At 39.4% G+C, this 25870-nt stretch overlaps 1 protein-coding gene across 3 annotated transcripts in view; it reads right to left on the minus strand.

The window, feature by feature from the left end:
• The window catches only part of tecpr2 (tectonin beta-propeller repeat containing 2), a 56944-nt gene that overhangs the window by 27681 nt on the left and 3393 nt on the right, over positions 1-25870 (minus strand). For all 3 annotated transcript variants that reach the window (XM_047345243.1, XM_047345244.1, XM_047345245.1), the window contains 12 exons: positions 23417-23544; positions 18533-18673; positions 17313-17441; positions 17102-17233; positions 16872-17029; positions 16611-16764; positions 15241-15393; positions 11685-11817; positions 11367-11596; positions 5929-6157; positions 4758-5022; positions 2524-2755 (listed from right to left, as the gene is read on the minus strand). In XM_047345243.1, the coding sequence (XP_047201199.1) occupies positions 2524-2755; positions 4758-5022; positions 5929-6157; positions 11367-11596; positions 11685-11817; positions 15241-15393; positions 16611-16764; positions 16872-17029; positions 17102-17233; positions 17313-17441; positions 18533-18673; positions 23417-23497 (2037 nt within the window). In that variant the 5' untranslated portion in view covers positions 23498-23544. The remainder of the gene's footprint in view (positions 1-2523; positions 2756-4757; positions 5023-5928; positions 6158-11366; positions 11597-11684; positions 11818-15240; positions 15394-16610; positions 16765-16871; positions 17030-17101; positions 17234-17312; positions 17442-18532; positions 18674-23416; positions 23545-25870) is intronic.

Below are 25870 nucleotides of genomic sequence, written 5' to 3' on the forward strand. Positions count from 1 at the left end.
ACCTCTTTGCCATGACCCTGATCTTTAGCTCCCTCCACACATTCTCTATCAGATTAAAGTCAGATTCAAGGACACTTTCTGGGCTTATAAAAACCAATAATATAATATAATAAAATAAAAGATTACTTTAAACCTAAATCTGCCAGAGGTGTAAATAATTTTGGGCTCAACAATATACATAAGTTGACAACAATGAATAACTTTACTTTTACAGATGACCAGTCTATGATCTTTCTTTAAAATACAGAACTAAGCTGTTGAACCTCATGGAAAAGGAAGTAAAGAATAGTAAATGGTAAAATGGTATTTTAGTTAAAAGACAAATGAATTAGTTTGAATGTGACAGCAATCAGTTTTAAATGAACACTGCATACCACACATAACATGTACATAACATGTTTAGTTTGTGTCATGTAAGTTGTGTACAGTCTTTATTAAAGATATGTCAATAAAAAACAAATACTTTTTACAACATATTAATTGCGTAGAGTTAAAAGCAGATACACTTACTGTATAAAAGACACATAACCTTTGTTCTCACTGTTGGACATTAAATCTGAACCAACTCTTCCTGTTTAGCTAAATAAGGATTACCTAAATATTTCAGAGGTCAGAAGTTTAGAAACACTAAGATCATCATGCCTTTAAACAAACTAGATGATGAAGTCATGGCCTCTGTAGAAGTTACACTTTGAGTTAAATGAAGTCACAACATGTATTTTAAGGCTACACAGCAAACATGATGCTTCCTTGTGTGACATCATGGAAAAATCTAAAGAAATCAGTCAAGATATCAAGAGAATTTTGGACCTCCACAAGCCTGGTTCATCATTGTGTCTAATTTATGCAAATATAAACAGTCATCATACGGTTCAGGAATGAGACTGATTCTGTGTCCCAGAGATGAACATGTTTTGGTGTGAAATGTTTGAATGAAACCCAGAACCAAAGCTAAAGTTATTTTGAAGATGCTGCTGAAGCTGGTAAGGAAGTGTCATTATCAACATTGAAACAAGTCTTGTACCAACATGGGCTAAAAGGCCACTCAGAGAGGAAGAAGCCAATTCAAAAGTAACACAAAACAAATTAGAGTGTGCAAATGGACAATGAGCCTGGACATGCTGCAAAACTTGTTTCAAAGTAGCTGAAGGACAATAAAGTCCATGCCTTGGAGTGTCCATCACAAAGCCCTAACTTGGTTGTTATAGAAAATTTGTGGGCAGAGCTGAAAAGGTGTGTGTGAGCAAGGTGGCCAACAAACCTGACCCAGTTCTGCAGGAAGAATGGGCCAAACTCGAGCAAACTGTTTAGAAGACTGTGAAAAGAAGCCCCAAAATATTTGACCCAAGTCTTACATTTCTACCAAATCCTAAGGAAATTGACTTTTGACTTTCATACAAACAAATAGTCTAAAAATATAAAACAGCTAATTATTCTGGTATTCAGCAAATGGAAACAATTGTATTAATCTTTCTTATTTGATTTGAGACAGAGAGAAAAAGGTCATGTCTTTTTATACAGTGTATGTGTACATCTGGATCACTGTCATACGGCCATACGCTTATCATGCTGTCCTTTGTGTTGCACTGGGCCCATCTGACCACATCATTGTGCATCCGTGCATATAGGCAGGCACTCTGCATCTGTGGTGAAAATGTCAAAGATCTGGACCAGAGAGGCTTTGAGGGACCTACAGGTGTTTTTAAGTCTGCCACTAGTGTTTTTAAGTCTGCCACTAACAGTGTGGATGAGTACACGGACACTGTGATGTTCTGCATTAACTTCATTCCATCACACACCAGGGGAGTTGGAATAATGACAAGCCCTGGCTCACTCCGACACTCAGACAGCTCAGGTAAGAGAAACAGGCTGCTTTTAAATGTGGAGACTAAGATGAATACAAAGCAGCTAAATACAGATTTAGCTAATACAGTGAGACATGTCAAATCACTATATGGTGCAAAGATTATCAGCCAACTACAACCCAAGAGCCTCCACTCTGTGAACAACCCGTGTCTGGCCAACAGTCTGAATGATTTTTATTGTTTCTTTGAAAGAGAATGGGAGAGACCTGATACTCCCATACCTCCTCTCTGTAACCAAAGATATGCAACAGCTTCTCCTCTGCTACATCACCAGTACCAGCCACACAGCTTTGTCACCAAAGCAACCAGTACCAGCTGCACCAGCCCCATGCCCCCCGACTGAATCCCTCTAAAGCTGCAGACCTGGATTTGTCCCCCCCTCCACCTTGAAGCACTGTGTCAATCCGCAGTAAACAAATTCCATTTTATGCACCTGTTCCTGTTTGTCTGTTCTTTCATCATTCCACACTGAATGGTTCAAAGGCATCATTACAAGGCTAAAGTTACAAAGTTAGTATGACACTTGTTGATGATGAGGGGATGTAAACATCTGACCAGGACTGTACTTGTGGACTTATTTGTGAGAGCTCACATAAAATATTTACAGAACTAGTAGAAAACACTGATACTGACAGTCTAAAAAACACTAATAACATACCGTCTCATCTCTGGATGGCAGATTGCGGGGAAACTTGCCATTATTAACCAGCTGGGGCTCAGGTCCTCTATCATCTTCTCCCTTCATGTAAGCGACGGTGCATTCCAGCAGCTGATCAACATCTGGGGTCGGGGGAATAACATCAGCCTCTGAACCATCGTTCTGAGCTGTTTCTGGGTTCTGGTCGTTCTTCAGACCCGAAAGGAGCAGGGACCCTGTTTTGACAATGGAGCTGAAAAAAAAGAATGAAACTGTCAGAATAGCAGTAGTGGGATGTAAATTAGACTAGAAAAAGTTGCATTTCCTGTGAAAATGCAGTGTGAATGCTGTAAGCTGAATTTTTTAGCTGAAAGCTGGCAGAAACAAGCTGAAATTGACTGCAGAAAATCTGCTGAAATCTGATAAATTAGTAGAAATAGCAGAAAATGCAAAGAAAAACTGTCATCTGATCTGTTTGAGCAGGAAGACTATTAGCTATAAAACAGCTTAACAATGTAAAGTTACCTCAAAACTACTTGTTGAAAGAGTTGTTGAAATGCAAGAACTGACAAAAACTTTAAAAAAGCAGGAAAGAGCTGCCATAGATGAGCTGAAAAAGCATAGACTGAAGCAATAAAATAGCCTAAGAAGTTGAAGTCAGTGCTAAAATACAAAAAATTGCAGAAATTTCAGAAAAAAATGAACTAACAACAAATACGCTGAAGAAACACAAAAACAAACAAGAAATTGCCTAAAAAAACGCAAATGTTTTCTTCAGCTAAGAGAGAAGAGAGGAGAAAGAGAAGCTAAAATGATAACATTAGCATATTGGCTATCACTAGCATGAAGACTGATATTAATTTAACCCATCTACCATGCAAAAAGCAATATATAAGCTAAAATTAGCTAAAATGGTAATGCTTACTACAGCGTATATTCAAAAGTCTATGAAATTGCCGTTTAAAATGATTCACTCTTCAGCATTCACACAATAATAATAGTAATAAACTAGAAAATTTCTGAAGAAATTTAGACGGGGCCTGCCTCTTGGTGCGTGCTTCTCGGACCAGAACCAAAGGTTGTGGGGCTGAGGTACAGAACCAAAGCAACAGAACAGTGTGCATCATGACTGAGGGTAGAAGGTTAAGATGTCTATCTAGACCTGTTCTTGTTTCACCAGTAATCATGCGTCCTTGCATTGCTTTGGCAGTCGCCCGGGCGTGTTGCGTAAAATCCGTTAGTCCCACATTAATGAGGGTGACATTTTCTGAATTGCGAAAGAGCATCCTACATTTTGATACCTAATTTGTGCCAGTAGAGCGAAAATTGAGAGTGAGGAGAGTTTGTTCGTTCTTTCTCAGGTTATTCAAAAACCTAGAGTGTACACACTACCAACTGACGAATTCCGCCATAGGATTACATTATAAAGTCAAAAACGTCAAAACTCCTGCCTAAAATTTGAATCGCAACATGTCTCTAACTTTAACGGTTTAGGAGAAGCGGCGATTTGAAAACATGTGAATTTAAAGATTTTTTGCTCAGATTTCTTCTGAAATTCCTATAGGTTTTCCATTCAGGGTGTGTTGCGTGAAATCCGTTAGTCCCACATTAACGAGGGTGACATTTTCTGAATTGCGAAAGAGCATCCTACATTTTGATACCTAATTTGTGCCAGTAGAGCAAAAATTGAGAGAGTGAGGAGAGTTTGTTCGTTCTTTCTCAGGTTATTCAAAAACCTAGAACATACTCTCTACCAACTGACAGATTACATTATAAAATCAAAAACATCAAAAATCTTGCCTAAAATTTGTATCGCAATTGTAGAAGAACCGTAATAGATATCAAAAAGCTGAATCATTTGAAGATAGCTTAATGTCTTGTGAACATTTTAAAAGTTGAATGGTGTTTCAAGCTGAAAGTATGCAGAAGTAGTAAGCTGTTAAAGAGCACAAAGTTTTAGCGGAATTTTAAAGATTTTCCATTCATTTCAATGGGCCAAAAATTGGCACAAAAAGCTGAATATTTTTAAAAGTATAAAAAGTATTAATACCAAAAGTCATAGCCGTAATGTCCTAAATGAGCTGACCATTTTAAAAGTTGAATGGCTGAAATAGCATAAAGAATGAAGGAGGAGATAGGTGCCAAAAAAAGTGTTAGATATACATAATAATAATAAAGAGAAACAGGATCTCAATTGTGTGAATGTTGAAGGCATTCACACAATTATCAAAGGCTATGGATCATCAGATACAAACCCAAACTGGTTGAAGGAACACTCCACGTCCTCCCCATCTTTCAAACATTTTTCTGAGCCTGTGTCGTCTGTCTTCAGAGGCTTCTGGTCATGGATCTGTTGTAGAGTGTCCTGGTTCTCAACATCAAGACCAATGAGGAAGGCATGGTCACTGGAAGGGGTTCCACTTTCTCCATCACTGCAGTTGTTGTCCTGGACTACAAACACTGAATCTGAACAGCTGCTCTCAACAAGATGGTTTCCAGTACTGTGGTCTAAGGAAATGTCTAAAGACAGAAGGAGACAGATCATAATGAGCCATCTCTACCTGTTGGACATGACACCCATAAAGCTTCCGACTTAGTATTGGTTTTATCTCACTTAATTAAATCAATATTAAAGTGCTAAGCTTCAACACTGAATGTTAATTAGCAAAAGAAAAGCAGGAGATGAATGTATGTCTGATTGTACAGGCATGAACTTTCATATCAACTGTGGCAAGAACCTGCTGCAGGTCACATGGTGACATTTTAGCTTTTTTTTGGAGACTTCTTTTAGAATCTTGCAGTCTGCTTTCAGGATAAACTTGCTTGGACAGCCAGATCTGAGCATGTTGGCAATTGCTTTGAATGTCATCCACTTGTATACAGTTATCCTTACAGTGGAACAACTGATTTCAAATTCGTTTGACATCTCTTTAAACCCCTTACAAGACTCATGGACTGGTATGATCTTCAGTCTGAAGGCTTTAGAGAGCCCACTTCAACAGTCAGGAGCCCCAAGCTAAATGTCAGGTTTAAACAGGACAAACCTCCTTCAAAATGCTGAGTAGTCTTGTTCCATCATGTGTTTCTGATGCAGTACACCAGTACGTGATTTTAAGTGGGAATACAGTTTGAGGTGTCCTAAGTTATTCCTCTCCAGAAATAGCATTTTTCTATTACATTTTACAAAAGATATTAAAAATATATTTTCTTCAGTTTTTATTGCTGATTTATATCACTTGAATTTCTCAGAATTGCTAAACATGTAATATCTAAATATGTTGAAAAACACAGGCTGTCTTGGAGTCACCTATCTTTTTTACACAACTGTATGTTGTAACTTCATTTCTAACTGGTGCTGACTCTTTAAATATCACCAGTCCTTGTTAAGCACTAGGACAGCTTTGATATTTGTCTTAATTTACTTGCCTTGATGTTTTTTCTTTTTCTTCTTCACTCTTATGGGTTTCACCACCAGCTTCTGCTGCATCCTCTCCTCATCTATAGGGGCACTGTAGCGCCTGGAGCTCAGTTCATAGGTCGTGCTTACCGGAGTTGTTCCTGGGCTGGCTGCACTTAAGCTGTCCCAAGCAGTGACAGAGCTGCTGCGGAAACGGGAGCTGCTAAACAGAGTGGAGGGTTGGCTGGATTTCATCGCCTAGACAGACAGAGTGAACAGTCCTCATGAAATGGATTATGATCTTTACTTGCAAAAGTATTCACACCCCATTAGCTTTTCACATTTTGTCATAGTCATAAACACAAATTATATTCTTGTACCTGTTTTCTATATTTTATTGTGATTTTATCTGACAGAACACAAAGTAGTGCATTAGTGTACATTTGTGAGGTGCTGTGAAGACATGGTTTTAAACAGGGTAGTACACCTTTGTACTCCTGAGACCCCTGAGTCAAAACTGCAATTACAGCTGAAAGTCTTTTTGGGTGCAGTTTAGGAATAAACTGTACACAGTATAGGAAATTCAGAAAGGGTTAAATTGTCAATTAAAAAGGATTATCCCAAAAAAGTGCCAAAAGATAGCAGTTTACTCGAAAAAAGAAATGTTCAGAATCAGAGTCAGAATCAGCTTTATTGTTAAGTTTGTACAGACAAACAAGGTATTTGACTCCAGTACACTTTGCTCTCAATAATAAAGAATATATTCGCAAATGTCTCTAAAGAACCCAGAACAACTGCAAGAAGACACTAATAAGTGACTCAACCAAGTCTGGAACTGCAGCCTCACAGAAGACCTCACAGTCACTAGAGCTCTGCAGCATGTTTTTCAGTCAGATGAAATAAAACTAGAGCTCTTTGGCCATATAAATATTGCTTATATTTGGAAAAGAGTAAAGGAACAGTCCAACACTAGCACTACAGAGAAACACAGTGGTGGCTTCAGGACGTCTGGAGCTAGGAATCTTTTCAAGTTTGAAGGAATCGTAAAGAAAGAAGAATATGTGAAGATTGGGAAAGAAAACCTAAATAGGTCAGCAGCGAAATTGGATTTGGGTCGACTATTTATCCTCCAGTAAAGTAAACATACTTTACTGCTGATAAAGAACTACATAAACCTAAGGTATCTGGGAAAGCTGTGTTAAAAACTCCACTTTATTTAACAGCACTTCACAAATACTTTTAAAACAATTACATTTTCATGAGGAGCAAATCATTTTGTCTTCAACTGTACGTCTCTTTGCTTTGCACACCTAGAGACTGGATTTCTAGCCTAATTCTTTTTGCGATTCCACATCCAAGCAACATATCAGAGATTCTCAGGGGAATATTTCGTTACTTAGGGTCACTATCTTGCTAAATGGTCAGCATCCAATGAATTTCTTAAATTATTGCTCTGTGTGTAGCTCCGTCCATCAGAAAAATCCCAAAAACTCTGACCAGCTTTACTTTCAGTGCTGAAGTGAAGCAAGCAATCGTGATGGTAAACCCTTGGTGATTACTATGGTTTTCCACCATTCTGAGAATTTTGCATACTGGTCAAAAAGTTCAAATTGGTCTCATCTGACCACAGCACCCTTTTGCATGTTTGCTGGGGAGTGTTAAGAAAATGTACAGACTGCCTCCTCACTATTCTGACCAAGACTATGGAAAGGCCTTTATCATGACACTACATTGAACTCCCCTAGACTGTGCGCCTCAGCTTGTCCAAGTGCAATGTTTATGACTATGAAGCTGTTATGGTAAACTGCTAATTTAGATACATGTCAGTTCATGTCAAAGCGCTCTGTAAAGTGAATGAGCTTATTTTACTAAACAGTTTTTTTTTAAATGGAGTGGAGGACAGAAAGAGAACTTTATTCACAAAAAATAAACAACTCAAAAAATCTACTTAAATGACCCTTATCAAAAATGTACAGACCTGGGCGATTTTGGCCTAATAACACGCACCCAAGCTGACACAAATGGATCTGAATGGCTAACTAACCGCACCTGTGATCTTTTTGCTTGTAATCAGTGTGTGTGCATAAAAGGTCAGTGAGTTTCTGGGCTCCGTAGAATAATGGTCAAAGGATCTGCAGGAAAAGTTAATTCAACTGTATAAAACAGAAAAGGGATATAAAAAATATATAAGAAACAGAGAATGCCAATCAGCAGTGTTCAAACTAATTAGGAAGTGGAAAAAAGGGAATATGTTCAAAAACAGACCACGGTCAGGTAGACCACCAAGGATGTCAGCAACAACTGCCAGGAAAATTGTTCGGGATGCAAAAAAAAAACCTCACAAATAACTGCAGCTGATATACAGGACTCTGAAGAAAAGTGGTGTGGCCATTTCAAGATGCGCAATAAGGAGGCACTTGAAAACAAATGGGCCAGAGGGTGGCGTGGGGGGGCTGCAGCCTTTTCTTAGATGTGGGGTCACTGGCATTTGGATCGGCGGAGCGGTGATGGTAGAGCTGAGCTGGATAATGTTTCTACCTTGGATTGCTGCACTGGCAGTGATGTGGTGTGTCTGTGTGGTTGCAGGGGCGAGGTGGGGGATGCCGGCCCCGAGCGCTTGCCGCTGGCTGGGGACCTTGTGCAAGGTTAGAGCTTTGTTTGGTAGATTAAAAGTGTTACTATTATTTTTACCATATGTAAAAATTAATTCTGTGTAGATTGTTCTAGGCATAAGGAAACAGTCACTCTGAGCAGCATGCAAGGCCTGTCTGGGAAAATGTTTAGATAAGGAAAAATTCTTGGCGTGAGGAAAGACTAATGGACTTATTATTGTAGAAGCGAACTTGTAGGCTGGATAGAAACAGTCCAGCTGGAAAGAATTATGATATCTTGAATCCTGCCAGGTCGCTTTGACATTAGAGTTCAGTGTGCCAGAAAATGTGTGTAAATGGAAAGGATACTTTGGATTTGTCAATGGTTTCACATACACAACAATAATATGACTTTTTGGGATTCTTTGGGATTTAGTATTATGAAGATGTATTCAGAGGTGTGTTCTGAATAAAAGGTCCCCGGCATCAGCTTTGAGAAGAAACCAGTTGTCTCTTCATCATTTTATATTAGTAAACTTTCTTCTACCACAACCTCTGGCCGTGTGAGTTTGTCCCATCTTGGTGTGGGGTCGGGGATTCTGTTGTGGGCTCGGTGCTCGATGGTGTCTGCCCTGTTGCGCCTGTGGCTGGGGGCTGGGGTAGAGTTGCGCGGGGCCCTTGCCTTGCTGTCGTGGCGCACTGTGTGATGGGGCTGGGTGCTTTGGTGTGTGCTGGCTTACTCCCGGTGGCTGCTTGCCAGGGCCTGGACTCCTAGGCTCTGTCAGGCCTCTGCTTGGGGAGTGATATGTCCCGGGGTCTTGGGTCTCTGGGTGCATGGCTGGATCTGCTTGGGCGTAGACGGCTGCCGGGGCTGTATAGTCGAGTTGCCAGAAGAAAGCGTTTACTGCGCAAAAGCCTCAAAGTATCCCGTTTACAGTATTCCAGACAGCACAGAGACAAGCCTCAATATTTCTGAAACAAAGTCATTTGGAGTGATGACAAAATTTTACTTTTTGTCCACAATCATCAATGTTACATTTGGAGAGGAGTTAAGAAAGCCTATGATGAAAGGTACACCATGCCTACTGTGAAACATGGAGGTGGATTGCTGATGTTTTGGGGATGCGTGAGCTACAAAGGCACAGGAAACATGGTCAAATTTTAAGGCAGGGTGAATGAAGCATTTTATTAGAAAATACTGGAGGACAATTCGCACTAATTAGCCTGAAAGCTGGGCAAGGAATGTACTTGGACGTTCCAATATGGTAACGATCCAAAACCCAAGGCCGAGTCAACCTGTCATTGGCAGTAGAACAAAGTCAAGGTTCTGGATTTCATGCAAGACAACGTAGTAATTTGCAGGAACGGGAGGCTCTAAAAGAAAATAAAGAGCCTCATTCACAGCAACCACAAATGACATCAAGCTGTCATTGATGTTAAACAGGACAATACATGGTATTAAGAACTAGGGTATGTAAACCTTTGTTCAGGTTCATCTGGGTAGTTTATTTTTTCATTGTGAGTTAAAAACAGTTGTTTGACAATAAATGGCTTCACACAACTACTAACCACGAGTGAAACAAAAGATTTTGTGTTACCATTCATCTTTTCTGAAAAATGCCCAAAAATCAAAAATACTATAATCATGAACAAACAAAAAAACCCTAAAAACATTTAGAAACAGAGAAAACAATTTACAACCAAATGGCCTTTGCTACATTTATGGCTCCTACAACTACGATAGGCAGATTTTCTGTTTGATTAGCTGAAAGCTGATCTGAAACTCTTCAATTACCAGCAGTCAAATCTTTTTTTTCTGTAGTCTTTTAAACCAGCATAGCTAAGCAGCTAACAAATATCAGAAATAGAATGTACTCAGTGTATGAGGTTTTACTCAGTTAGAGACTATCCATATCTGTAAGGTGTTTAAAAATAAAGTCAGAGGAAGTACAAAAGGAGGGACAGAGAACAGGAAGCTTTCCTTATGAGATATGTCTGCTTCTCATTTTTACCGCTGATGGTTTTCACTAAAGTAACAGCAGACATTTAAACTGGCAACTAACTGAAATCCACCTCACTTTGGACATTTAATTTGCATCCAGGCAACAGATGTAAACATTAGTTTAGAATTAATTTGTTATAATTATAAAAATGTAGCCTGTCATGTCGGTTCTTATTATAAAATAAATGTATGATTTATCAAGAAAACATATGTAATAGTAAATCTGACATTTTTATTTTAAATATTATGTTCAGCATGACTTTATTTATGTATTTAATTAAGTTCTTACAGATGTACTAAACAAAAAAGGGAGTCATTTTAAGCAGAGAGTAAGGGAGGGCCACCCCTCTTATCCCTCTTATTAAGGTAACGCTGCTTTAGAGCCGACACGTGCAAGTTTGCTAATTAATCAGCTAACCATTGTTAATTAGCAAAATGGCAAAATGTCTAATATTCTCATCAATAACTATATATATTTACTTTACATTTTTGTTATGGATTACATTATTGTTATTACCAATATATTATATTATAGTTGTAACAGAATAAGATTTGTTTAAAATAAAGCAGTTAGATTCCATTATACAATTTATTTTTTTTATTTTTGTGAAAGTACCATGACACTGTGAGACCGTGTATTTTTACTCAAGGTAATCATACAGTGAGAACCTCATACCAGTTCACGCCCAGACTGAATTCCCCCTTTGACTGAGGTCTGTTTTCTTCTCAGTGCCATGTTCATGACTTATCTAATGACTATTAACTATTTCTTAGAGTGCAGTTTCTCTTTGATTGGCTCTAAAACTGAGAACTAGGCCAGGTTTATTACTGGGCATTATTATTATTAATAATATTATTATTGTAAAAATATTACCTTTAGTGGGCTTTCTTGCTCCACTGCCTCTTCAACTTCTTCCACTCCCTCCTCCTCCCCCTCCTCATCTGTTCCTTCCTCAGACAGCCTCTCGTTCCCTCCTGCGTCCTCTTTACCCCCACCTTCTACAATGATGGCCATTGTTCTGATTGGCTGGACTGTTTCCACTGATCCAGTTGGTTGGAGAATTGTGGGTGTGGTAAGAGGTGAAGACAGATGAGCAGAAAGCACTGATAATAAAGGAAGAGACATAAATTGTAGACATTAGTTTGAGCTACCAACAGTGAGATTATCTGTGGCAGAATTAGTGGCGCTCACTGGTTGACGCAGTTCCCTCTGGGTTGTTGGAAAGGCGGATAATCTCTCTGTCACCTTTCAAGATGAAGATTTCATTGTCACAAGATGACACAGACACAATGTCTCCACTGCTTTCCAGTGCACCGATTAAAACCTTTAAGCACCAAACAAAGGCACAACATGTACTTTAGATTTCTTCCAGAGTTTTCACCACAACAAAGTTGGTTCATCTCTTCACCTCTCTAAGACACAATGCAATGGCAACATATGCTAGTAGTCACAGTAAAATATTTTGTTTTAATTCTAGTTTTAGATATTTCCTTGTTATAGATTTCAGACAGTCTTTGACAGAAATTACCATGGTATCTTGATGAACAAAGAGGAAAAGATGCTGTAATTGGTAATACTCTGCTTCATTGGTTTAAATCTTACTTTGCAGACCAGGGCTAGTTTGTTTAATGTGCAATTATGAATCTATGCAAACAAGGGTCCCATGTGGGATTAATCCAAGCTCCAATCTCAGCCCATTTTTAATTTAATATCTACATGTGCTTCCTAGCTCAGATTATGAAGTGTTACTACATTTGTTACCATACCTATGCTGATGACCCACAGCTTTATTCTTCTGTCACCACATTATTCTATTCCATTACAGTCACTGTGTGATTTTTTTCTATAGTATAAATAAGGGGATAGGCCAGGAAATTCTCCAGCTCATTGTTGACTTGTACATCGATTTCAAGAGCCACATAAAGTCTCTTACCACATCAGCTTATTAGTATTTTTAAACATAGCCAGAATGAAGGAATTTTCAGTCAAAAAGAAATAGAAAAATCAGTATCTGCTTTTAGCTTTAGGACTTCAGTATATTGTATTTGTCTCTTTTTCGTGTCTGTGAAAATAAATAGATAAATCAGGTTAATGAGTCCTGACCAAAACCAAAAAAATTGAATATATCCAAAAGTCCTTTAATTCAGAATCTCCAGATATACAGAAATACAAAGCTACCCTGAGAATGACATCAGGATTCCCAGAGAAGGTTTGTAGTCTAACTTTGCAGTATGCTCACATTTTAAACCAGAAATAAAGTTTTTCTAAATGCAGCAGTAATTCTGTGACCTGGTTCGGCTCCTGGTCCAGGCACATTTGCTGCATGTCTTCCCCCTCTTTTCACACCTTTCCTGTCAACCTACTGAGAAATGTAGCCCCTAGTGCCGAAACAAATCTTTAAAAAAAAAAAAATTACAGTAGTGCAACATCAGTATGGTAACCTGAACTGACAGCTGTTGGATATTCACTAACATAGAGCTACTTTTATTTCTGTTGTATTTCCATAACCTTGATAGATTTAGCCTCATCTTTTTAGCAATCCGCAATTGCTGAACTACAAAATTCCTTCAGAAATTGAAAAGTCTATTATTATTATTATTATTACTTGCTTTTGGACACAAACTAGTCCCACACTATGAGATAAAATATGGTTCATATACCTAAATGAACAGCCTAGTTGCATGACAACTAGTGTACAGGTGATATTTGTCACTCTAAGTTTTAATATTTTTGTCACTCTTTTCAGAAACTGAAACTCATATACTATGTAGATTCATCACACAGAGTGAAATATTTCAAGCATTTCTTGTGAATTGGATGATTGTGTTATAGAATAAAAAAAACAAAATTCAATGTCTCAGAAAATTAGAATAGTAGATAGTAATATCAATAAAAAAAATACTACTTTAAACAGAAAGTTCAGGATCTGAAAAGTCTGTTCATTTCTAAGCACTCATTACTTGGCTGGGCTCCTTTTGCATGAATTACTGCATTAATGTGGCGCTGCATGGATCAGCCTGTGGTTCTGCTGAGGTGTAATGGAAGCCCAGGTTGCTTTGATAGCAGCCTTCAGGTCATCTGCATTGTTGGTTCTGGTGTCTCATCTTCCTCTGGACAATCCTCCATAGATTCGATTCTCTATGGGGTTCGGGTCAGGCCAGTTAGCTGGCCAATCAAGCACAGCAACACAGTGGTCCTTGAACCAGCTTTGGCAGTGTGGACCGGTACCGAGTCTTGATGTAAAATAAAATCAGCATCTCCATAAAATTTGTCAGCAGATGAAAGCATAAGGTGCTCTAAAATGTTCTGGTAGATGGCTGCGTTGACTGTTGACTTCAGAAAATCTAGTGGACCAGAACCAGCAGATGACATGACACCCCAAACCATCACTGACTGTGGGAACTTAACACTGGACTTTAAACAAGATGGATTCCAGGCCTCTATACCCTTCCTCCAGATTCTGGCGCTCTGATTTCCAAGTAAATGTTAAATGGAATGAACTTATATAGCGCTTTTCCAGTCATACAGACCGCTCAAAGCGCTTTACACTAGCGCCACATTCACCAAATCGCACTCACTACCGCTCACACATTCATACACCAATACGCACATCGGTAGGCAACTTGAGGTTAAGTGCCTTGCCCAGGGGCACATCGACATATGGCAGGAGGAAGCTGGAATCGAACCCACAACCTTCTGATTGCAAGACGACTACTCTTCCTACTGAGCCACAAGTAAAATGTAAACTTTACTTTCACCTGAAAAGAGGACTTTGGACCACTGAACAACAGTTCTTCTTTTTTTTTTTTTCATCTCAGCCATCTTCTGATGTCGTCTCTGGTTCAAGAGTGAGTTGACACAAGGAATGTGACAGTTGTAGCCCATGTGTAGGATTTGTCTGTGTGTTGTGGTCGAGGATGCGCTGACTCCAGTCTAAGTCCACTCCTTGTGAAGCTCTCCCAATGAATGGATTTTGCTTGACAACCCTCTCAAGGTAGTGGTAATCCCTGTTGCTGGTGCAGCTGGTTGTTCACAATATGCTTGTGAACAACAAGCTTCTTGAGCAAAGACCTTTAGTGGCTTACCCTCCTTGTGGAAGGTGTCAATACCTGTCTTCTGGACATGTGTCCAGTCAGCAGTCTTACATTGTATAGCCTACTGACCAAGACTGAGGGATCATTAGAGGCTCAGGAAACCTTTGCAGGTGTTTTGAGTTAATTAGCTGATTAGGATGTGAAACCAGGAGGTTCTAATATTTAACTAACAATATTCAAATTTTCTGAGACACTGAATGTGGGTTTTCATTATATGTAAGCCATAATTATCAAAATGAAAAGAAAAAAAGGCGTGAAATATTTTACTCTATGTGTAATGAATGTTTATAAAATATGAGTTTCACTTTTTGAAATGAATAACAAAAAATATAGAAACTTTCCACAATATTACATTTTTTTTAGACGTTCCTGTATATTTCTATTTTCCTAATTTAAGTGGTAAGGTTGCTAGACTCAGCTTTTTTGTTTGTTTCTGTTCTCATGGGACCAGCAGAAAAAGCTTAGACATTTTCTGAATACTGACAAAATGAACAATCACATTTTTTACCATGAACTCAAAGAAAAGGTATAGTGAATGCAGACCAGGCCCACTGACTGGGTTCTTACACAGTGGCTGTACACTGGGCTTTGATCATTAGTGAAACTTGGATTACATACAACTTAGAAGAATATTCAATTCATAAATGCATTACCTCATGGAGACAGTCAAATACGTAGATGCTGTATTCATTCCAGCTGAGAATCCAACCCTCTCTGAGAAAACAGCTGAGGAGGCCGAGCTGTCGGTCTGCTGGACGGTACGCTCCAACTGGACCAGGACGTGGAAACAACTGAAACTGAGGAATCTGGAATGGACCAAGTAGACAGTAAAGTAGGCAGGCACAGAAAGCATATATACAGTGCATCGCATGATTCACACCCCTGGAACCTCTTTACCTCTCGTCACATTTATCACCACAAACTTACATGAATTCATTAGGATTGTTTGTGACAGACTAGCACAAAGCAGTGTTAAAGTGGAAGGTAACTGATCCATCGTTTTCAACATTTTTATACATAATAATATGTGGTTTGCATTTGTATTCAGCCCCCCTGGGTCAATACTTTTGCTACAGTAACAGCTACAGTCTTTTAGGGTATGTCTCTACCAGCTAGTCTAGAGAGTTTTGCCCATTCTGCTTAGCAAAAAAAGCTCTCTATCCAGTCAGAGTGGAATGAGAGCGTCTTTAAACAACATCTTTTAAGCTTAGTCACATGTTCCTAATTTGATTTATGTGTGGACTTTGACTGGGCGTGTTTAGATCTAAACCATTCAATTGCACCTCTGGCTGTATGTTTAGGGTTGTTGTCCTCTTGAAAGGTGAACCTAAACCCCAATCTTGCCTTGTATTTAGTGTCATCCATATTTTGGCAACTGTTAACTTCGATGTCTCTGGTAAAGTAAAGCATCCCCACAGGATTATGCTGCCTCTTCCACAGAGATGTGGGGAAGGTGTGTTCGGAGTAATTGCGGTGTAGTGTTTTGCATCTGTCAGTGTAGGTGGATGGCCATGTGTTGGTTGGTTTGCAGTTGTACCATACTATTTAACCTTCCTACTTATGTTTGGGTTGAATAGTTTTTTACTCATACACAAATTGATAGGCAACTTGGGGATAGGTGCCTTGCCCAGACATGTGGCAGGTGGAAGCTGGAATTGACCCCAAAACATTCAGATTGCAAGACGACTACGCTACTGACTGAGCCACAGTTGCCCTGTGAGATATTTAAAGTTCGGTTTAAAACCTAACCCTACTTTTGATCGGCTGACAAATTTTGAATTCAAATGCAGTTGTCAATAAACAGTCTGCTCAAAATGTTATGTTTCTTGCTCCCATTTCCTCTTTTAGCTTTGTGTAGCTCTATTAACACCTTCTTAAGATCCAATTGGGCAAAATGCAAATTCTTGTAATGTTTCAACTGGTCTTCAGATTATGATCAGGAGTGTATGAAATTTTAAGTTGTCTAAACTCATTTGGAAGGCATTGTAAAAATGTATTGCTTAGAGGAACGTTCTGTGTATACCTGTTTGTCAAAAAATGATTTGAGTAGTTGAGTGTCCTCCACCTCTCCTCTAACATTCGATCTCCACAATCTGAGTCCAGGTCGGGCAGCGTACACCAGAAGATCGCTCTGTTTACAAAGTGCCGGCAGAAAGCAAGCTCCAAATCTGCCGGTCCTGAGAAAGCAGAAGAACACTGTCAATGCTGCTACCTGCAGTGACATTTAAAGCAGCTGGTTTCATTTAAGATAGGTCCATATTATTGTAAAGCACATTTGGTGTACCTCTTGCGGGGTTTGGTGCCCAGCTGCAACAATTCCTGTTTCTGTGTACAGTAAAGAACAGATCTCTGTTGTGTTGAGATCAGCAACACCTGGTGTCTGTATTCCATCTGAACCACACCTGACGACTCCTCTAGCAGCAGCACAGATTGACACACCCCCTGCACACATTCAAAGTTTGACAGTGTGTCTTACAATATGTGGGAACAGTCATGCATCACACAGTGTTTTACCTGGTCTAGGTCCAGAGCAGAGAGCACAACCCGTCCTTTGTCATCTCCAGAGAAAAGCTTCATTCCGTTGGCGCTCCAGGTCAAAGATGTAATAGAGCCTTTATGGTGGCCAACAACATTGAAACGCCTGAGCTGCAATAACACCAACAAATGAACTGCTGTCACATGATAACAGATGGATTGCAGAAAATACAGATGTGTATAAGCCAACCTGTTTGTTGCGTCCAGGAAGTGGAGACACCAGCTGGAAGACTACAACCCGACCGGAAGCTGTTCCAGCAGCCACCAGATCATCAAAACAGCTGAGCAGTTTCACAGCTGTGATTGCTTCACATTTTCCCTGTTTAACATGGAGACACACAAGGAGAACCACACAGTGAGTCAGCATTCAACCACTCCTTCCCTTTAGCTTCAAGAATTAACAAACTAGAATATCCAATTTCATATACACCAACATGAGGTTTCATGAGATTATTGGAACTGCAGCAATTTGCAAAATTGGTCCCACTCCGTTTCTCACATTACAACAAAAGACTTCAATATATTTTATTCAGGACTTGATGAGCCAGACCAATACAAAGTAGTGCTTGCTCTTAAAGTAAAAGAAAAATAATACATGGAATCCAGTTGAGGCTAACTGCAGCTGCTCTGTTTCATTAGAGAACAACGAGCATCATGAAGAACAAGGAATACAGCAGCACATCTCCCTGAACACATCATCCCTTTGGTGAAACATGGTGGTAACAGTATCATGCTGTGGGGATGCTTTTTTTCAGCAGGGAGAGGGAAGCTGGTCAGAGTTCAGGGTAAGAAGCTATATCCAGGACAATCCTGGAAGAAAACCTGTTAGAGCCAGCAGAAGACTTGAGACTGGGGTAGCGGTTCAGCTTTCAGCAGGGCAACCACCCTGAACATACAGCCAGAACCGCTTTAGATCAAAGCATATTCATTGGTTAAAATGGCTCAGTCAGAGTCCAGAACTGAAATCCATTCATCCTTGGCAATATTTCAAACCTGTTTTTTTCACAAATGTTCTTCATCCAATCTGACTGAGCTTGAGCTATTTTGCAAAGAAGAATTGGCAAAAATGTCCATCTCTAGATGAGACATTCTCCAAAACACTTGTAGTTGTAAAGCAACATAAGTAAAGTATTAGCTCAGGGGGTACTGCATACAACTGGACATTACAATTTTGTACATTTCGATTTGAGAAACATTTTTAAAGCCATGCCTATGATATAAAATCCCAATAAAATCAATTGAGGTTTATGGTTGTAACATTACAAAATGTAGAAAAAGTCTATGGTTGGGAACACTTGGGAAATTTGATGACAAATATGTCCAAATATGGTTTCTGACCTTTTGAAACATGAACTACAATAAACAATGTGGACTGTTGAGTGATGAAGACAACATAAAAAGACTTCTGACCTCTACACTGTACTTGTTCATCTGTGCAACCCGACGACAGGACAGGTAAAGCATGCCAATGCTGCTCCCCACTGCCAGGAAATCAGAGCTGCTGTCCAGAGCTGTCAGGTAGACCAGGACAGATCTGAAGCCCCGCTGCACCTACACACACACACACACACACACACACACACACACGTACATGCTGATAAACCCCATAGATCGCTTTTGTAACAGATGGAAAACCAAAAACATTATTCAGACTGCTGGTGAGAAGAACCTTGGTGAAAACATTTGAATTTATTGTGGATTTTCTTTAAATAACAGGATTAACACATACCAGCTAAACTATTTACAGTTGAAACCAGAAATTTACATACAGTATATATAAAACAAAAAACAAAAAGCTTTTTTGTTGCTGTCTAACAAAGAATCATACTAAACTTTTCTTATTTTAGTTCAGCTAGAAATAAACAATTTAATATAAACAGCTAGCATATGGTTCAGAAAGGAGACGGGTTCTGTGTCCCAGAGATTAACAGGTTTTGGTGTGAAATGTTTGAATCAAACCCAAAACCAAACCTAAACATCTTGGGAAGATGCTGCTGAAGCTGGTAAGAAAGTGTCATTGTCAACAGTGAAACAAGTCCTTTACCAAGATGGACTGAAAGGTCACTCAGAAAGGAAGAAGCCAATAATCCAAAAGAAACATGAAAAGCCAGATTACAGTTTCCAAATTAACAATGACCCTAAACTGCTGGGGTAGCAGCATCAGAGCCAGGGACTTAAAAAAGGTCAACAAGCTGATAAAGGAGCCTGGCTCTGTTCTGGGGACTCCTCTAGAACCTCTGGAAATCATTGTGCAAAAAAGGATTCTTCATAAAATTAAGAACATTATGGAGAACCCTGAACATCCTCTTCGTGAGACTGTTGTACAACAACAGAGTATCTTCAGTCAGAGGCTTCTTTAGATCTGCTGTAAGACAGACCGCTACAGGAGATCCTTCCTGCCCACAGCTTCTTTGTGCTGAAGTTTTTTGCACTCTCAAACTGTATCCTGCTAAGGATAAAGTGTGAAATATGATTTTTTTCCCTCTACTTACCTAATGTGGCCTCTTTTCTCATCTAGCAAGGGCAGCGCCTGTGAGCGGGCAGCAAAGCCTCGGTGACCCGTCCCCCCCTTGTCTTGTGTCATGATGTATGTTTGGATGGGTTGTACTGGAATTCTAATTTCCCCTCGGGGATCAATAAAGTATCTTTGAATTGAATTGAATTGAATCAGGATCTACAACGGCTCTTTGAAGAAACCTGCAGAATATGAGCTACAACAACAATTAATTTCCCTTTGGGATTAATAAAGTATTTTTGAAGTGAATGTGAATTGAATTGAAACAACACCATAGTAATTACAAAGTGCCCTAAAGGTAACAAAGTCAGTGTTTTAGAATGACCGTCACAAAATCCTAATGTCAGTCCCATAGAAACTTTGTGAGCACACATACACACACACACTTACACAAATGATCCAAATAACTGATGGTCATACAATCACGGGTTACTATTATGTCTATGTGGCCTGCCAATTTGATGCAAGATCGAGTCAATCCCACAATTCGGTTTTTGTCCAGAAATATCGTTTTAGTAGAGCAAAACTGTCCTGGCACATGTAGGGAAGCAGCTTCTTTTTATGGTATGCCTGACATGATGCCACAGGACAAGAAAAACAAAATGTGGACAGAGCTGAAAAAGTGTGTGTGAGCATGGCAGCCTATAGATGGACAAGAGGCTGAGTACAGGAAGGTGGTGGACCGCTTTGTGGCATGGTGTGGAAACAATCATCTCATTTTGAACGTGACTAAAACAAAGGAGATGATTGTAGATTTTAAGAGAAACAGGAATAAATCAAAAACTATTTCTATCATGGGAGAAGAAGTGGAGGTGGCGCAGGAGTATAAATACCTCGGTGTTCACCTGGACAACAGACTAGAGTGGAGATGCAACTGTGAAGCCATCTACAAGAAGGGACAGAGCAGACTGTACTTCTTGAGGACGCTTAGGTGCTTTGGTGTTTGCAGCAAGATGCTGCATATCTTCTATAAGTCTGTTGTGGAAAGTGTGATCTCTTCTACCATCATCTGCTGAGGAAGCAGCATCAGAGCCAGGGACTTAAAAAAGCTCAACAAGCTGATAAAAAAGGCTGGCTCTGTTCTGGGGACTCCTCTGGAACCTCTGGAGATCATTGTGGAAAGACGGATTCTTCATAAAATGAAGAACATTATGGAGAACCCTGAGCATCCTCTTCATGAGACTGTCCTACAATAACAGAGTGTCTTCAGTCGGAGGCTTCTTCAGATCTGCTGTAAGACGGAGCGCTACAGGAGATCCTTCCTGCCCACAGCCATCAGCATCTACAACGGCTCTTTGAGGAAACCTTCATAATATGAGCTATAACAACATTTTATTTCCCTTTGGGATTAATAAAGTATTTTTGAATTGAATTGAATTGAATAAACCTGACACAGTTACACCAGTTCTGTCAGGAGGAATGGACCAACATTCCAGCAAACTGTTGTTAGAAGACTGGAAGGAAACCCAAAACGTTTGACCCAAGTATTCAGTTAAGTAGACAATTCTTGAAAATACTAAGGAAACGTATGTAAACTTATGAATTTGAAGTACATTTTCTTGCCAAAAGTATTCGCTCACCTGCCTTGACTTGCATATCAACTTAAGTGACATCCCATTCTTAATCCATAGGATTCAATTTGACGTTGGTCCACTTTTTGCATCTATAACAGCTTCACCTCTTCTGGGAAGGATGTCCACAAGATTTAGGAGTGTGATCATGGGAATTTTTTACCATTCTTCCAGAAACAGATTTGTAAGGTCATAGACTCATGTTGGACAAGAAGGCCTGGCTCTCAGTCTTCGCTCTAATTCATCCCAAAGGTGTTCTATCGGGTTGAGGTCAGGATTCTACAGGCCAGTCAAGCTCATCCATGCTAAACTCTTTCATCCATGTCTTAATGGACCTTGCTTTGTACACTGGTGCACAGTCACATTGGAAGAGAAAGGGGTCATCTCCAAACATTCATTATTCAGAGTTCCTTTCACTGGAACTAAGGGGCCAAGCCCAGCTCCTGAAAAACCCCACAGCATAATCCCGCCTCCACCAAACTTTACAGTTGGCACAATATAATCAGACAAGTATCGTTCTCCTGGCAACCTCCGAACCCAGACTGGTCCATCAGATTGTCAGATGGAGAAGCTCCTGAGAGAGACCCATTTGTAGAATCAGTCTGCATGGCCAGGTTCTTGATTTTATACAACTGTGGCAATGGAAGTGATTGGAACGCCTGGCTTCAATAATTTGGATGGGTGAGAGAATACTTTTGGTAATAAGTAAGTCTAAAAATATTGTCTACAAAGATGTATTTTCTCATTTCCATGGCTTTCATCTAGTGGAAATAATTTTGGTAATCCTTAATGAGCTAAGACAGGAAAAGTTTAGTCGGATTCAATGTCAGACAGAGAGAAATAAAATATGATATTTTCATAGAATGTACATAAATGTCTTCGTTTCCACTGTACACACGCACCCGCTAAAATTAGGAGCAAGTTTCAGAGAGACCCTACAGTTTTTGTAGTCATTAGCAGGCTGGATATCTGACAACTCTTGAAATGGCTGAGCTCATTTAAATTAGTTTCCTGGCACAGACAGGTCTTTTTAGAAATATTCAATGAAATTTTAATAGGTATGAGGTCAGGGGCATTCCAGAAGCTTAGAAGAAGGCAGCCCACTTTTTCTGTTCTAATGCAAGTTTGGATGTTTTTGGGATCATTGTCCTTTTGGAATGCCTAATTGTCCCTACATTCCAACCACCTAGCTGTGGATGGAGGTACAATTTTAAGATATGTAGGGAGCCTTATTTCTACAATCCATCCACTCCAGTATACCACTCCACATACCAGTACCACCTATGGGTACACAGTCCCTCAGCATAATTCTACCATGACCATGTTTGACAGTTAGTACAGCTTTCTTATATCTCAAAACCCCCATCATGACTCCTCCATACAAAAATATTTTTTCATCATTGTAGCCAAACAGCTTTGTCTCCTCTGACCATAAACCCTTTCTCCAGAAACATTTGGCTTCACCATTTGGGCAGATGCAAATTTCTCTCATGCTGAAAGGTGACAAGGCGTCTTTTCTTGCTCAGTACCATATCAATCTATGTTGATGTTAAATTCTGGATAGTGACATTAGTTTATAATAGGCTTAACACTTGGTAGTTCCTGGGTTGTTCTTAAACATCATAACTACTTTCCTTTTAAAAACGGTGAAAGTTTGGGTCAAATTAGTAAAAGTGTAACACAGATGAACATTCTAACAGAACTATGATCCCAAACATAAGCCCAAACTGGAAATAGATAAAGTAGGCCAACATTAAGTTTCTCAAATGGCTCTGGCCACAACCATTTTTGAACTATGCTCAAAAAACAAGTCTGTATCAGGAAACCAACCAATTTAGATGCCCTCAACCAGAATTATACCAAAAGCTTGTTGAAGACTACAGAATGTGTATGCTTCCTCTGTAACTATCTAAAGGAGATTTAATCTAATATTAGTTGGAGTTTATGAATATATTTGAGCGTAAGTGTTTAAATTTCCACTTGAGTGGATTAGAGAACATTGAGATTAAATCCAAACTCAAGACCCTATTCATTAAAGTCGTTGACACAGTTTGTTGTATCATGTTCTACCTCAATAAAAAGAGAACAGTTCAAACGTATCATTACAAGCACAATGATGGATGGGTGGATGTAAACTTCTGATTGGCACTGTAGGCCAAGATTTTGCTTACAGTGTCATTTGTACGATAAAAGGTTTTAGGTCAGTACCTTGGCAGGAATAGCATTCAGCAGGTAATAAAGAGGACAGAACTCCCTCAGGATGGAAACTGAAGTTGGCTGTGTGGTCATGATTCTCCCTGGGGACGACTTAGCAGTTCCTGGTAATCATTTCAGACCTAAACAAAAAATAATAATAAAAAAAACATACGGTTTACCAAAATTACACAACAAAATCTAAAGTGTTGATAAGAGATTTTACTTCATTACAAATTTGGGATTTATTACAAATGAGTAGATATTCCTAGAAGACTGGCCCTTCAGAAAGGGCAAAGGGGTCAGGTCTGAACAGCAAGATCTAAACAGTGGGGATTTTAAATAAGGATACTATGTGTTCCTTAGAAGCAGTGAAATTAACGCCACTAACCAAAAACTGCCAGGCCTCATGCTATGTTCTGCGTTTACAGTGCATCTGGGATGTATTCAAAGTGTTTCCCTTGTTCCACAGTTTATGTTAAAGCCTTATTCCAAAATAGATTTAATTCATTTTTCCATTGAAACAACGCTACACCCAATGCTCCATAATTACTAAAGTGAAAATGTTTGTTAAAGTGACTGTCAGATTCTTGGTCATTTCCCTGACTAAGGCCCTTCTCCACCAAGTCGTTTGGATGGACGTCCAGGCTAGAAAGAGTCCTGGTGGTTCCAAACTTCTTGCACTAACAGATGATGGAGGCTACTGCGCTCACTGGGATTTTCACAGATGCAGAGATTTTTTTTTTTTACCCTTCCCAACTTTTGTGCCTTGAGACAATCCTGTCTCAAAAATCTAAACACAGTTCCTTTGATGTATGCTTGGTTTGTGCTCTGCACTGTCAGCTGTGGGACCTTATATAGAGAGTGCCTTTCCTAATAATGTCCAATCAACTGAATCTACCACAGGTGAACTCAAAATAAGGTACAGAAACATCTCAAGGATGATCAGTGGAAACATAGTGTGTCTGAGCTGTAAATACTTATATTAATGTGTTTACTAGTTGTTGTTTTTTTATATATTTGCAAAAAGAAATTACATGTATATGGCTGGAACATGAATAATTGTGGAAAAAGTAAGTAATGTGAATACTTTACAGATGAACTGCAACTCAGAAAGATGACGGTTTTTGAGACACGTAGTGGTATGCATGAATGCACTTAAATATGCACAGTACAGAGCTGCAATAATATTTGGCATTTACTCTAAATAGTTCAGTTGTTAGCTCTTCTAATTGCTTAAGTAGAAGCCAACTGGATGTCTTCTCTTGCTTCCAGTTGCCTTCTACGCAAGCACTTAGGATTGTGATGCCCTGGATGACTGAGAATCTACACCTTGCAGCAAGACACTCCTAGGTATAAACCCAGACACTTCTACATAGAGTTTGCACAATCTCATTCATACAGGGGTTTCCTCTGGATAATGTGGCTTCCTCAAGAAGGCCAAAAAGATTAACTGACCACTTTAAGACCCTTAGGCCTGAGTGTGTATGTCCTGTAATAATAATACTAATACTAATAATGCAATTTACATTTACAAAACATCTCAATGTGCTACAAAGAAATCAATAAAATAAAAACAAGGACATTAATATGCTGATAAATACACAACCAAAAGGAGTTAGTGCAAATACAATGATAAATAAAAACAGAACAAAGCATTTAAAGGTAGATCATCAAAACCATTAGAGAAAAATAATTGTGCTGCCCAAGGTAGCAGCACTTTGGAGTGGTTGTTACTTTCATTCTAATACATTTCTTTAAAAAACTGTTTGTGGATATAAATTGCTTTTTTGAAGGATTATTCCTTCTGGTATTGGATGCTGTGTATCTGGAAGGATCTTTACCTTTTTACTTTAGGACATTTGCAGTGATGCTTAACCATAGAATTAGGGTGTTTTTTTACAACAGGGAGCAGCTGATTAACATCTCAAATCCTTAAATAATACATCAACTACAGCCCCAAATCCCAGATGAGTTGAAAAGGAGGTGCCGTGGAGGAGAGGAGAGAGAGAGGGAAGACGTTCAAACCATCTATTCTACAATGAGCAATGTCAGATAGTTTGGAAACAAGTTGGATGAACTCCATGCCTTAACAAGGACCCATCCGGACTATCAAAAATGCAGAATTATGTGTTTCACTGAGACATGGCTGCAGGATCATATCCCCGACTCCAATGTCTCTCTGCCCTTTCTTACCACACGAGCACACAGAGATTTAAGGAGTTGCAAAAGCAAACTGGATGGAGTAGCAGTGCAAGTCAGGTGAAAAGGCAGCTGAAGAGACTGAACCAGAATAAGGCTGCAGGTCCAGATGGTGTCAGTCCCAGAGTTCTGAAGGCCTGTGCAGAGCAGCTCTATGGGAGTCAGCAGAACCTCTTCAAGAATAGCCTGACCCAGAGGAAGGCCCCAGTGTTGTGAAAGACCTCCTGCCTTGATCCAGAAAGCTCACCCATCAGCCTTCAAGGACTA

The sequence above is a fragment of the Girardinichthys multiradiatus genome, chromosome 19 (assembly GCF_021462225.1).
Source record: "Girardinichthys multiradiatus isolate DD_20200921_A chromosome 19, DD_fGirMul_XY1, whole genome shotgun sequence".
Classification (NCBI taxonomy): domain Eukaryota; kingdom Metazoa; phylum Chordata; class Actinopteri; order Cyprinodontiformes; family Goodeidae; genus Girardinichthys; species Girardinichthys multiradiatus.